Below are 14,511 nucleotides of genomic sequence, written 5' to 3' on the forward strand. Positions count from 1 at the left end.
AGGGAGAAGCAGGCTCCCTGCAGGGAGCCCGATACGGGACTTAATCCCAGGACCCCAGGATCATGCCCTGAGCTGAAGGCAGATGCTGAACCGCTGAGCCACCCAGCCTCCCCTAGGCTGCAGAATTTTTGACAACATCTCCCTCTGGATGGAAAGGAGGCATCTCAAGGATTCCAGTCCCTCCCCTAGGCTGCAGAATTTTTGACAACATCTCCCTCTGGATGGAAAGGAGGCATCTCAAGGATTCCAGTCTTGGCAGACTTGGAGGAGGCAAGGTCCCCCGTTAGGACCCTGGAAAACAGGGCCTGGCAGGAAAGATGAGTCAGCAAGCTCTGGGAAAGGAGAAACAGATGCTCACCTTTGGGGAGTTTGGAGTCCTGGATCTTCACGTTCAGCTCAGTGAGGAAGATATCCTCTGCAGGGTCTTGGCTCAGGTCCCTGAAGATCTGGAGGGGAGGAGGTCATGGTGGAGGCCAGCTCTGCCTCGGGCCGCTCGCCCTCATCCCCCAGAGCCCCAGGGAGTCAATGGTTGAATAGTGTCCAGAAGCAGGACCCGGGGTGCCCCCATCCCGCTAGCATTACATCCCAAGCCGCATCCAGTGATTCCTGGACCTACTGTCCAGGAGCAGTGTCCCCAGCAATGTGACAGGTTTATAAATCGGGGAAGAAGCTGGTTTTGAAGCCCAAACTGCCTGTAACCACTATGGTTTGATGGGGAAGGCAAAAGGGGAACATACCATTCACAGAGGGTGAGGGTGAGCTGGGCAAGGTCAGAGTGGGGAGCACTGTCCTGACTTGCACAGCCAGGCCAGCTGGGAGGGAGGGCCAGGGGAGCTGGGCTGCTCTGGGGGAGGGTTTGCCCAGAAATCTGGGGGGGGGGGCACAGGGCAGGCCTCTGAGGGGAGCCCTGCAGCACAGCCCTGCAGCACAGCACAGGTGTGGACAGACGTGGGCACCATGGGGAGAAGGGGCCACAGGTCTTTGAGAACAGGGATCACAGAAGAAAATTGGCTACCCAGGACAGCAGACCATGCCCCAGTCACAGACATCGGAAAAACAGGAACACTGTGCAGGCCACATCCCCCTCCCTCCCACTCACTCCCAACCTCCCAGCAGATGCACAAGGATCACTCTGAATTAAGAATAGCAGAGGGGACACCTGGGTGGCTCAGGGGTTGAGCATCTGCCTTCGGCTCAGGGCGTGACCTGTCCTGGGATCGAGTCCCATATTGGGCTCCCCATAGGGAGCCTGCTTCTCCCTCTCTTCTCGCCTGTGTCTCTGCCTCTCTCCCTGTGTCTCTCATGAATAAATAGTTTTAAAGAAAAAAAAAAGATGGAGACAAAGTCTGAGAAACACCTCATGCTCAGGCTCTCCCTTCCAGGCCCTGTCACTTAGGCAACGTGCTTAGCAGGAAAATGAACGGAAACCTCGCAGGCTCCAGAGGTTGTTCTGTGCATTTTTGGTGACAGGGACAGAACAACGGGGAGGGCCAAGGAGAGGAGCTGGCTGAGGGGAAGGGCACGATGATGAGGTTTTGCCCGAGCTGGAGGCGCCCTGCATCTGCTAGTGATGCTGTGCATGCACTGATAGGTGTGGACAGTGGGTTTGGGGACATCTCATGGTTTCCGTTCTCCCCAGAGGAACAGGTGGCAAAGTCACTCACTGAAAGTGAAGGGCGTGAGAAAAGCAGGGAAGGAGGTTACAGCCATGGCTGCAGGGGAAGAGGGAGTCTGCCGGGAAGGCGGCGTACATGGGCCCAGCTGAGGCCAAACACCACGGAGACGTCTGTGTCCAGATTGTTTTCCTAGGTGGTGCTCAGGAGCCCGAGCTGAGCGAGAGGTGAGGCACACTGCAGCGCCCCTTGGGCTTGGGTTTTGCTGGGAAGGGAGATGGAGGGACCAGGAGGCCAGGGTTGGGATGGAGTACAGACAGGGGCAGGTGGACCTGAGAATCTGCCCATCTCCCTAAGGAGGTAGGTCCTGGGGGAGAAGGGGAAAGGTCTTGCAGGGATGAGAGTTTGTGATCAGAGACTAGAAAGGGAGCATTTAGGATTTCCGAGGGAAAGCGATTCCCGGTGATAACATTCACAGCTGCCTGTCCCCAGCCCCCCACGGGGTCAAGGCCTAATGCATCCCTCCACGGGAAGAAGATCTGCTTCTGCTTGCACTGGAGGACATTGAAACTGATAATTCTCTGATTCATCCAGAGACTGGGAAGATGGAGTTAACAGCCAAGTCTGGCGAATCGGCCATTTGTACCCTGGTAAGCTGCATTTCCCCTGAGCCAGGGTGTTTAGGGGGTGGGGTCTTGGGGTCCATCAGGCTGGTACACTACCCATGGAGTCCCGGTTTGGGGGACACTTACCTTGACTGTGTAGATCTGGAAATAGATGGGTTGGGTGCCCATGCGAACATAGTAGGTGATGACATCCAGGATGAAGGGGTCCACCGTCCGGGATGTGTCCAGGGAAGGGGGCTGTGAGAGGGCAGAGAGTGTCTTCAGCCACCAGCCTCTATGCTACTGCGGGAGGTGCTAATTTTATGGTAACACCAACCACAATACTTCCATGTACCCTCTATGAGGCACTAACCCAGCTGGTCCCTCAACACACTCCAGGCCTTTCCTTCTACCTGATTTCCCCTCCTGATCCAGATACCCAGTCCCTGTTCCCCAGGGCCTCCAATTCATTCCACTTGCAGAAAGACACATGGAGTGGCTCTAGGTAGCACACAATGAGTAGGGTACTTGGGGTAGACAAGGTGCTTGAGATATATATAGCCCATGATCACAGAGTCTGGGCTGGGTTCCAGCCACTCACTGGCCAGGTGACCTTGGACATGAGAAGTGAGGTGGTTTGTTGCCTCTTTCGGTTCTTGTGGGGGTATTTGGATACATCAACAGATTAACATTTAAGAGTTATTAGGAAAGCACTAGTGCCATGTCTTACAGGCTTTCCTCCTATGATTATAAAGCAGAACCATATATGATTATAAAGCAAAACCAGGTTTTTTTTTCCTTTTAAATAGAATGTGGGGCACCTGGGTGGCTCAGTGGTTGAGCATCTGCCTTTGGCTCAGGGCATGATCCCAGGGTCCTGGAGTCAAGTCCCCCATTGGGCTCCTCATAGGGAGCCTGCTTCTCCCTCTTGAAGATCTTTTTTTAAAATTTATTTTTATTTTATTTTTTAAAAAAAGATTTTATTTATTTATTCATGAGACACACACAGAGAGAGGCAGAGACATAGACAGAAGGAGATGCAGGTTCCATGCAGGAAGCCCGATGTGGGACTCAATCCCTGGACTCCAGTATCATGCCCTGAGCCAAAGGCAGACTCTTAATCACTGAGCCACCAGGTGTCCCAAATAAAATCTTAAAAAGAAAAAAAAAAAAAAAAAAAGAACTAGAAATTTTACATATTTACCAGAGTTGGGAAGCACTGGTGTTTATCTCATCCAACTTCTACCTGATCCTATAACATCTCCTCTGACCCTCCTGTCTGGTCTACTGACATATAGTTCCCTTCAGAAAGGGGACCCTGAGGAAGGAAGGAACTCCAACAATACTGTCCTTGCTCACAGTGTTTCCAGTCTCTTCATGTGGAAACCACTTTCAGAGTTAGTGTAGGGGCTGTATAAATTGTTAATGATAAGGGGAGGGAGACCAAGGAGAAAAGTAGGGACAAAAGAGCACAACTGAGACCTGCACCAGACATTCTTCCTCTAATAGCCTCCATGTTTTGAGAAAAGGTATTTTAATACCCAGCTAAACAGTCTTCTGTGTCTACACACAAAGACATTTTCTGGGTAAGCAATCATTTGGAAAACAGGCCTCCCCCCACGTCTATTAGAAGGTTCAAAAAAGCACCCCAATCCATCAGGTGATAAAACAACATGAAGATCACAGTAGAGTGTCAAGTTAGAAATAAGGTACCTAAAATCAAGAGGATCCCCCCCCCCTTTTTTTAAAAAAAGATTTTTATTTATTTGAGAGAAAGAGAGTGCAAGTGAGCAAGCACAAGTAGGCAGAGTGGCAGGCAGAGGGAGAGGGAGAAGCGGATACCCTGCTGAGCAGGGAGTCTGATACAGAATTCGATCTCAGGACTCATAATCTGAGCCAAAGGGAGATGCTCAATCAACTGAGCCACCCAGGTACCCCAAGAGGTTCCTTTTATAGAGGAGGACCTGCTGCCCAGATATAAGGGGAGAGAGACACCATTCACAATAGGAAGAAAAAAACTATGAAACATAAGGAGGAAATTTAGCCAGAAATGGGTAAAAGCACCATGATGGCAGTGCACAGCTATCCTGAGAGATACATAAGAAGACTTCCCTACATGAAAATAAACACTGTGCTCCCAGAGAGGGCAGCTTAACACACTAAAAGAGGCTGGCTCTCAGGACATCTGGGTGGCTCGGTGGTTGAATGTCTGGCTTCAGTTTAGGTCATGACCCCGGGGTCCTGGGATTGAGTCACACATTGGGCTCCCTGCATGGAGCCTGCTTCTCCCTCTGCCTGTGTCTCTGCCTCTCTCTCTCTCTCTCTCTCTCTCTCTCTCATGAATAAAATAAATAAAATCTTAAAAAAAAAAAAAAAGACTGACTCTCCTCCAAATTTCAATCAAAATCCCTAGGAGAGAGCTTAAATTAGAAAAAAAAAAACTTGACAAAATTTCTAATATTTATCTGGAAACAAACACAAACATAGTCTGAAACATTTTCAAGAAGCCAAGTAACGGGATGTACGCTTACCCTGCCAACTATTAAAATACAAAAGTGCTAATATTAAAATGCAAAAGTGCTAATGGGGCCGGAAATGAATGGATCAACAAGAAAGCATAAGCATCCTGAAATAAACTCAGGCATCTGTAAAAATTTAGTAGACGATAAAAGTGGCATTTCAGACTGACGGGGCAAGATGGCTTAGGCAATAAATAGCTTTATGACAACTGGCTAAACATTTGGGGAAAAAAAAGAAATTTGCATGCTTCCCACTAAACCCTGAAATTGATCTCACAGGCAGGTTATTTAAATGTAAAAACGGAGACATTAGAAGAAGGTACAGGAGGTGATCAGCATATATTTTTTCAATCTAGGATACAATTTAATTAGCATTGAGAAGACCTTCCTGAGCAGGAAGGTATCACAAAGGATAAAAGTTCCGTGTATAACTACATAAAATTATCAAACTTCCGTAAATCAAAAAAAACAAAAAACAAAAACAAAAACCACTACTGACGAAATTGACAAATGAATAACAAAGTGGTGAAAAAAAATGTCTCCAACACCCAAAATGGTGAAGAGTCTCTTAATATCAGGGGTGCCTGCCTGGCTGACTCAATCTCAGGGTGGGGAGTTTGAGCCCCATGTTGGGAGTAGAATTTACTCGAAATAATAATAATAATAAAAAGATTCTCTTACTAGATGAAGGCTTTTTCAAGTCAGTAAAGGATGGGAGCATCGTCCCTACCGCCCAGGAGGGTTGGAGGTGAGGGCATGGTTTGTGGTCAAGAGGACCTGCTCTGGCCTCAAGCTGTCTGGTTCCAAGTGGGACTCCACCTCTCCTTTTGCCAAATTAGGACAAAGTCACCTAATTTCTTTGTGTCCCAGGGGCTCGACCTGTCACAACGGGGACGTGGCCACAGTAGCACCTGCCAACAGGAGTGTCGGCTTGGTAGGGCTGCAGAGCGCCAGTGCTCACAACAGCGTCTGGCATGTGGGCACACTCAGTCATACAGAGAAACCATCCCGGGAAGCTCAGAAAAGAAGAAACAAAATTGACACAAAATTGGCCCAAAATTGGCCTCCAGGCTGATGGAAGAAGGCTTCACTCAGTTCATCTTTTCCCCAGTGTCCCACCCACAGCAGGTGCTTGCTAGGAGCTCCGAGGGCATTTCCGCCCTAACTGTTTAGGGCTCCTCTCCTGTGTTCCCTTCCAGCCCCATCCCACCCTGCGGGGACCCCTGGGGCAGACTCCTGAGATCGAGAGTCAAGGGTGGGAGCTGAAAACGGCCCCCTCCCACCTGCCTCCCTCCTCACCCCGCAGCCTCTCCCCCTACCATCTCTGCCAGCTTGTGGATGGCCGGGCACAGCGTGTTGACAGTGCTCTCGTACCACGGGTCTGCGCGGCCCAGGAACGTGGCCAGCTCCCTGAGCTCCGAATGTCTGCACGACGCTGGCTTCTGGGGATGAGGGGATGGGGAAGACCCATCAGGCTTGGTCTCTAGCAACTTCTTCCTGGCCAGAGGGTCCCCGGGGCAAACAGCCAGATCACTGAACCCCTTGAGACCTCAGTTCCTCTGCCACGTGGAGAGAATTAGGTTTACACCTTCGGGGAAGCTGGGATACCTTTGGCTGAGGGCCACTTGCCCGGCACACTGAAGAGTGACCATCATCAGCCTTGCAAGTTGAGCCACAAGGACTGCTTTGCATTTAACGCTGCCCAAAAAGCAAGCAGACACGGGACAACAGAAATGCAGAGCTGCAAGGCTGAGCATGTCCGCCCTGCCCTCATCCATCAACGGGCTCCCACTGCCTGAGGTTTCTTTTTAGGGGACCCCAGGAAGTGTGCTCTGCATGTGTGCGTGTGTGCGCGAGCCTCTGTTTGAGAAGAAGCTTGCAATGACGTCCCTTAGAAAGGCAAAAGAAAATCCAGCAACGGGCAGGCTGGCCCCATGGGGGGATGTTGGGCCTCCAGGGCCCCCGTCTGGGGGTTCTGGAGGGTTCCGGGGGTTTTCTAGAAGGCATCCCCCAGCCCCGTATCCTAAGGAGGGACGATCCTATCCCTGGGAGCCCGGGATGGGGGGGCAGTGGGGGCCCAGCGCAGCCCCTCCCCGCGCCCCTGCTGCGGGCAGCCCCCTTCCCCCCTCCGCGCGCCCCTGCCCAGCCACCTCAGGCGCCAGTACGGGGATGTAGTACAGCTGCAGGCTGAGTCTGGGGGTGAGGCAGAACTTCTGAGTCTCTCGTTTCCTGGCAAAGGGGGGGGGGGCAGAGCGTGGGGGGCGGGTAGGTGTTGCGGCCTCGCGCGGTTCCTCATCCTGGCTCTGATTATCGATCACCTCTGGCCGCGACACGGCGGGTAATCAACCCCTCCGAGCCTGTCTGCTCATCTACAGAACCGGTGCAGCAGCGCCTGTCCTGGGGGGGCGGTGGCGAGGGTTGCGGGGCTCACGGGACAGGAGTGCGCGGAGCCGGCGGGCACGGGGGTCCGCGGCGGGGGTGCACTGCGTCTACCCCAGCCGGTGATGCGTGGGGCTCACCTGTGCCCCGGCCGGCACCCCCCAAGCTGCCCACCCTCTGCCCCGCGGCCCCGCCCCCACCCCCGCCGCCACCCCCGGGCCCTACCTGAGGCTGTGGTAGGCCTGCGCCAGGCGCCCCAGCATCCTGTCGTCCCCCAGCACCAGCACCCTGGCCGTGTGAAGCCGGGAGACGCCGGGCACCAGCTCCCCGACCCCGCCGGGCACCCCCGTCCTGCGGTGCAGCCCCTGCGGCCCGGCCCAGCACGCAGGCATCGCCACGTCCGGGGGCCACACCCGCTTCCTGATGCCCCCCTTGCGCTGCAGCCCGGCGCGCTCCGTCTCGGGGCTGCCCGGTCCCGGGGGCTCGTCGGCCCCCGAAGGGAGGTCCCGCTCGATGCCACTGTCGGTGGACAGCATGGACGCCCGGGCCAGCTCCCGGTCTGGCCACAGGCCCTGCAGGTCCAAGGCCTCCAGGTCGGCGCTCAGGCGCACTTGGGATCTCGGGCGCAGGAAGAGGACCAGTTCCTTCCCTGGGACGCAGAGAACGAGGAGACCGGCAGGGCATAGAGGTTACGTGAAGCTGGCTGGGCCTGTGTGTTCCCGTCACCCAAACCCCGTTCAGCCGACTAGAAGCCCCACAATATGCCCCACCAAGGAACAAAGATTCTGGGGACTACAAAGATGGAGAACCCTGAATATTCCTGCCACCTCTTGTTGGGCTCCCCTAATGAGCATATCAAAGGCTCTGAGAAGTCCTGTAGCAGAAAAGTCAGCTTCACTCAGTACCTCTTGCTTCTCCAACCCTGGAGTCCTCATTAGCTTCCTCCCTTCCTCCCACTGTCTGTGGCTTCCCCTGGGACACAGAGAGCAGACCCTACATGTGCCAGGAAAGACTTCCAGACTTTTCTAATCTACTTTTGTTTGATGCCCTATGAGAAAACTGAGTCAGTCTAGGATGGCCCAGGACCTGAAAGGAAGTTTCAGGACGTGGACCCAGTTCACTAGCCCAGCACTTGGCACCATAATCTGCACCCTTGTCTCCCCCGCCCCCGCATCTGCCTTGAGAAGAGTTGGGGACAGCCGGATGGGACAGTGGTGTGGATGGAAGTGCCAGGCAGGCAGGTCTCCCTGGAAGACCCCCTCCAGTTGCTGGAACTGTAACTTTTTTGGTGATGGCCTCCTTCTCGGGGACATTGATTGTCTGTTGGCATCAACATGAGCATGTGGCACGTCCTGGACACAGCCTGCATTAGTTGGTCGCTAATGCACTGAGCTATTCTGACAGAGAGACAACGGATCCTTCCAGATGTGCAAAACAGCTCAGGGAGTCAGGGGCATTCAGATGAACGCACACACACACGCACAGACATACAGACACACACACACCTCTATTCCCAGCCAGCTCCCCACGGGCAGGGGTGAGGCATGGCACTTACAGAGCTGCTCCTCATCGGTCCACAGGTGGAAGGTGATGTGGGGGCTGGGCAGAGGGATGCTTGGCTGTGGGTCCTGCAGGGGGTCACCTGAAGGAAGCAGAGAGCTGTGGGATTCTCCTCTGGCCTCACTGCTCCAGCTCCTGTAGGGCCCAGAGGGGGTGCCGAGACCCTCTCTCCCCTATGGTCCAGCCCCAGCTTCCTCTCCGCCCCATCAGCTCATCAGAGCCAACAGCACACCTGTCCCCTCTGAGCCCGACGCTGTTCAGCTTCCCCATTTTCTGCAAACTTCCTAGCTCTGCCGTGAGGACCCTTCATGTCCTGAAACCGGCTCAGGGTCTTTCGGGACATTTCCTCTAGGGCTCACCCCTTCCTGCTAACCCCGAGCCCGAAGCGCAGCCAGGGCGCCTTTCCTGCCACTGTGTTTCTACGGCGCAGCCTGGCACTCATTCCCCCCTCTGTCTCCTAGGAGCTGGGTGAGGTTGGGCCCGACTTTTCAGCATCTTTCTAACTCAGGCTTCTTGTCTGTAAAACAGGAGATAATTTCTATCTCAGAAGTTCACTTTGATGATTGAGGTCATATTTAAATATACATCAGGGGCACCTAGGGGGCTCAGCGGTTGAGCATCTGCCCTTGGCTCAGGGCGTGACCCCAGGGTCCTGGGATCGGGTCCTGCGTTGGGTTCCCCGTAGGGAGCCTGCTTCTCCCTCTGCCTGTGTCTCTCTCTCTGTGTCTCTCATGAATAAATAACTAAAATCTTTATATATATATATATATATATATATATATATATATATATATATATATATGAATTATATATAATTCCTATATATAATCCTTGATATATCTCTATCTCTATATCTATCAAATGCCCAGAACAGCAGCTGGGGTGGAGGACGTCAGCAGCGTTAGCAGGTGTTAGCTGTCCTAGTGACCAAACCACCCACCTTCTGAGCCCAGGACCTTCCAAGTTCCCGGGGTTGAGGCGCTCGAGCCCCCGCCCCCGCCGCCTCAGCGGCCGGTGCAGCGCTGCTCTCTGGCGCCCCCTGCAGGCCCCCGCCCGCTTACCGCAGTAGCGTCCCCTGGCGGCGGCCGCTGGCCCCAGCAGCGAGCAGTAGATCTCCTCCAGCCTCTCCTGGTGTCCCTCGCGGCTCGGGCTGGGGTCGCTGGCCATTTGCTCCACCGCTGCCACCACAGCGTGGAAATAGCGCTCCAGGGCACCGCGAGGGCTGGCCTGCCGGGGAGCGGCGCCAGAGCCTGGGTCCCGGGCCCAGCACCTACCCACCCAGCCCAGCCCCGACATTCCCCCATGCTGCCTGCACCCGCGGGTCCCCTCTGTCCCTCACACCATGGCCACCTGCAATGTCGGAACCCCCAGAGGGGGCAGGGATCGCCATCCTTGGACACCCCCTTCCGGCCCCCGGATGCAAACTCCAGGAAGGCAGGGCTTCGTCTGCTTTCAGCTGCACCCAGAACACCTCTGGGCACATACTTGATGCTCGAGAAAGAGTTGCTGAGGATTTCCTAAACTTCTATCATTCCTATGCTACCTTGACATACCACCTATAGAATATTCACTTGCCGTTTTCCTTTCAATCTGCACTTTTTTTTTTTTTTTTTTTGGTTCTAAACTATTTCAGAGGGACAATTTATGTTGCTACTTTATATAAAAAGGCTAGTGTCATGCATGCTACACAGACAGTTACAAAGGTGACTATAACGATTACAAAATACTATTCTTAAGTTTTAGTCAGGTACTGTGGTCTACCAAGGCTTTAGAACTTGAAGTCTTCTCTCTCTCTCTTAAGATTTATTTATTCGCTTTAGAGAGAGCGGGTGCATGCGTGCCAGGGTGTGGGGCAGTGTAAGTCTCAAGCAGACTTGCATTGTGGGGCTCAATTTCACGACCCTGAGATCACAACCTGAGCCTCAACCCAGGGTTAAGCCTGTATGGCTTAACCAAGCCATACAGGTCCGCCTGCTTCCTTCTTTTAAGGAAGTCAGTGTTAAAAAAGTTGGTGGGGGGCACCTGGGTGGTTAAGCATCTGCCTTCGGCTCACGTCATGATCCGGGGGTCCTGGGATTGAGTCCCCCATCGGGCACCCTGCATGGAGTCTGCTTCTCCCTCTGCCTGTGTCTCTGTCTGTATCTCTCACGAATAAATAAAATATTTTTTTTAAAGGAAGTTGGAGGTAAAGCACCAAGCTGAGCCTTTCTCCTTAATGGAAATTAATAGAAAGGGGTTTTGTAAGTCTGTGCATTCCATGCCCTGGCCTGGCTGCCTCCTGTGGTAGAGTGCTGACACTCTAAGAACCAGTGCCCTGGAATATGTTCCCTGGCCGTCTTCCCTCACCCCCACCCACCACCACCACCAAATCCCATCTCATAGTTTAGAAGATGCAGGTCTCCAGGACGGCTGGGGGTGCTCAGTCGGTTGAGCCTCTGGCTCTCGATTTGGGCTTGGGATGTGGTCTGGGGGGTTGTGGGATTGGGCCATGGTAGGCTCCATATTCAGCATAGAGTCCTCCTATTTCTCCTTATGCTCCTCCACTCTCTCTCTCTCAAATAAAACTTAAAAAAAAAAAAAAAGACAACGATGAGGGGCTCTAACAAGAACATGGGCAGGCACAGCAGGGCCTGTTCTCACCTCTGTTCTATGCTAGGGGTCTGCCAAGCAGGTTCCTAACTTCCTGAGTGAGAGAGAGATCATTCTGAGTAGTTAGGGCTCCAATAAATATTTGCAGAATGAACAAATAATGCAATTAGAGGGATACAGAGTCAGAGTTGGAAGGGGCCATAGGATCCATGTCATCTTGTTGCTTAATTTATAAATATATCAATTAAATATTTACTGAGCACCTGTTGTGAGCCAGGCATTGTTCTAGATGCTGGGATTCAGATAAAAATGCCTGTCCTCAGGGAGTTTGTATTAGTGTATTACCTCTTTCTTTCTCTCTCTGTGATAATAAAGATAACTTCATAGTGTGATAAATAACAGCTAAAGGGGAAAATGTGCAGAGAAGAAGGATGTGAAATTGGAGAGAGGGGCTGAAATTTTAGATAGCGTGATCAGAGAAGTCTCCCCAACAGGTGACTCTTGAGTAAAGTCCTAACGGAAGTGAAAGAACGAGCTGTGTTATCTGAGAGGACATCCCAAGCATAGGGAACCGCAAGTGCAAAGGCCCTGGGGTGTAAGCACATCTGGTGTGTTTGAGGAGACCTGTGTAGCTGGAGCAGAGCACAGGAATGGGAGAGTATAGATGATGAAAACAGATGGAATCAAAGGGGAAATGAGGTGGTGGGACAGATCTTGAGGGTCTTATAGGTCATTGTAATGACTTTGGCTTTGACCCTGGGTGAGGTGGTGTGATAAATGCCATGGTGACCACGCCTGTCTTCGGGCCTGAGGCACTCCTGAGCCCCGCTGCTGGGAGTGTTGGCAGCTGCCAGAGGTTCCCTGAGTCCCCTCTCCAAAATTGGACTCAGGGCAGCCTGGGTGGCTCAGTGGTTTAGCGCCAGCTTCAGCCCAGGGACTGATCCTGGAGACCCGGCATCGAGTCCCACGTCAGGCTCCCTGCATGGAGCTTGCTTCTCCCTCTGCCTGTGTCTCTGCCTCTCTCTCTCTCTCCCTGTGTCTCCCATGAATGAATTAAAAAAAAAAAATCTCAAAATTGGTCTCAGCCAAAGAAAGCCACCTCCACGGTCCTGCCCCATCCCTGTGGACACCCCACTTCCCATAACTAGAAGATATGGAAGTATAAAGTCCTGGCCTAAAAATCTTTATTTTTAAAGATTTTTTTTGGGGGGGGGGGCACCTGGGTGGTTCAGCAGTTGAGCGTCTGCCTTTGGCTCAGGGCATGATCCAGGGGTCCTGGGATCGAGTCCCGCATCAGGCTCCCCACAGGGAGCCTGCTTCTCCCTCTGCCTGTGTCTCTGCCTCTCTCTGCATCTCTCATGAATAAACAAAATAAAATCTTAAAAAAAAAAAAAAGGCCCAGCCTGTCACCCTCACTTGAGATGACCCTGAAAGACTGGCTCAACTCCAGCGTTTCCTGCAGAACCAGCTGCGGGCGAACTCTGTCTGGCGCTCAGGAGACTGAAGAACATGGGAAAAGGTGACCCTGAGAGCTGGGGCTGGTCTGCAGTCCCACTGCCCACCCAGTGAGATCCAGGCTCTCAGAGCTGTGTCTCCAGAACCCCTGCCTCGCCTCATCCCCACATCCCTCCAGAGATTCCCCGGCTTCCTGGGCCTTTACAACAATGCCTCCCCTGGTTCTTGAACTCCTGCTCCCCTATACCCCCCACCCGGGCTAACCCTGCCTGGAGACACCGCATCTCTAGCACCCAGAACACAGCGCAGAGGGGTCAGGGAGCTGGGCTGTCCCAAGCCAATCTCCCAGCCTGGAGACCTCACTAGCTAGCTGGTCCTGCTCCCCACCTGGGCCTCAGAGCAGGCCTCAGCAGACGGGACGTTAGCTGGGGGACAGATAGGCCACCAGCCTGTGACTGGCCGCGCTGCCTCACCCAGGCTCCGCAGGTCCCCAGGCCTGCAGATATGGCTGGAAACAGCATCAGTAAAGCTGCCTCTAGGGGCAGAACTCCAGATAAGGGTGCTGGAGCTCTAGGGCGGCGGGTGGGAGGAGGTGGACAGGTGCTGGAGAGATCCAGGCAGCCCTAGCACCAGCTGCGGAGGAGCAGTGCCTGGGCGCCGAGGACATCCTAACGCCAAGCATCCACAGGTCTCTAACTGAATATCCCCCCGACGCATTCCCTATAGTCTCTCCTTGTTCCTCTCCATCGCCTCCCCCCAATTTGCTACACACAAAACTAGACACTTAGAGCAGCAGACTCTGGATAAAGGGTTGGGGGGGGGGTGCTGGGAAGGCAAAACATTTTGACTATGCCTAAAAACCCATAGCTTTTTTTTTTTTTTAAACCCATAGCTTTTACTTTCAGAATTTTTTTCTGTATTGCAAAATCGCGTACGTAACAGACCTGTGGATTCCAACCCTGAACACCACTCCGCTCCTGACCTGGCACCTCTCGATCCTCCCCACTCCTGACACCCTCAAACCCAGCTCAGCCCCATTTCTAAGCCAAGCTCTGCACCCTAGATGTTTCAAACTTGGGGCTGGCATGACGCTTGGGATCAGCTGCTGCCCACATCAAGAAAAAAAAGTAAAACACCCCCACATCAAAACCAGCCTTCTTACATGTTTGACTCAGTTGTATCAAAAGGACACCTTCACCATGGCCTGTTTGGTGAGCCAAAAACAATCGCCAGTCACCCAGCTGTTGGGTCAGCTGGTTGGGAAAGCTCATCCCCTCCCCATGGCCTCCACTGAGACCCATGGCCAATCGAGGGGAGCAAGGGCTGAAACCTTCCCATTGGGGCCAGAGGTGTGTGGGCAGAAACCAACATGGCGCTTGGGTATGACTGGGGGCGCATTCCTCCATGGCATGGTCCCATGCTGTGGGCAACCACAAAGGAAGGGGATCCTGAAGGCGGGAAGGGCTCTCGGAGAGCAGAGGAATGACGGAAAACAGTCCTCGTGGCTTAAGGAGGGACCCAGCGTATACAAAGCACCGTCAAAGGAAGGATCCAAGGTGCTGGGCTCAGAGTATGGATGGAAGGTTCCAGATGGAGAGCGACAAGAGGAACAGGGCCACATCAGATGCATGGGCAAAGCAAGGTCTGAAACAGGGCTGCATGGAGGACTGACACCCCCCTTCCTGGGGGGGGTGGCTGACCCTTCCCCCCAGGGCACCCCCACTTCTGTAGCAGCGGCACCTGAGCTCAGAGCCTTAGCCACCATCCCACCTAGTGTCTCCAGAGGACTGG

At 53.4% G+C, this 14,511-nt stretch overlaps 1 protein-coding gene across 9 annotated transcripts in view; it reads right to left on the reverse strand.

Annotated features, from left to right (window-relative positions):
* The window catches only part of PIK3R6 (phosphoinositide-3-kinase regulatory subunit 6), a 58,794-nt gene that overhangs the window by 13,175 nt on the left and 31,108 nt on the right, over nt 1-14,511 (reverse strand). For all 9 annotated transcript variants that reach the window (XR_011995933.1, XM_026005491.2, XM_072730337.1 and 6 more), the window contains 7 exons: nt 9,738-9,903; nt 8,672-8,758; nt 7,342-7,765; nt 6,888-6,966; nt 6,057-6,179; nt 2,366-2,476; nt 359-446 (listed from right to left, as the gene is read on the reverse strand). Coding sequence is in view for 8 of the 9 variants with exons in the window: in XM_026005491.2 (XP_025861276.2) it covers nt 359-446; nt 2,366-2,476; nt 6,057-6,179; nt 6,888-6,966; nt 7,342-7,765; nt 8,672-8,758; nt 9,738-9,903 (1,078 nt within the window). In the remaining variant the exon portion in view is untranslated. The remainder of the gene's footprint in view (nt 1-358; nt 447-2,365; nt 2,477-6,056; nt 6,180-6,887; nt 6,967-7,341; nt 7,766-8,671; nt 8,759-9,737; nt 9,904-14,511) is intronic.

This window comes from Vulpes vulpes, chromosome 12 (genome assembly GCF_048418805.1).
Source record: "Vulpes vulpes isolate BD-2025 chromosome 12, VulVul3, whole genome shotgun sequence".
NCBI classification, from domain to species: Eukaryota; Metazoa; Chordata; class Mammalia; order Carnivora; family Canidae; genus Vulpes; species Vulpes vulpes.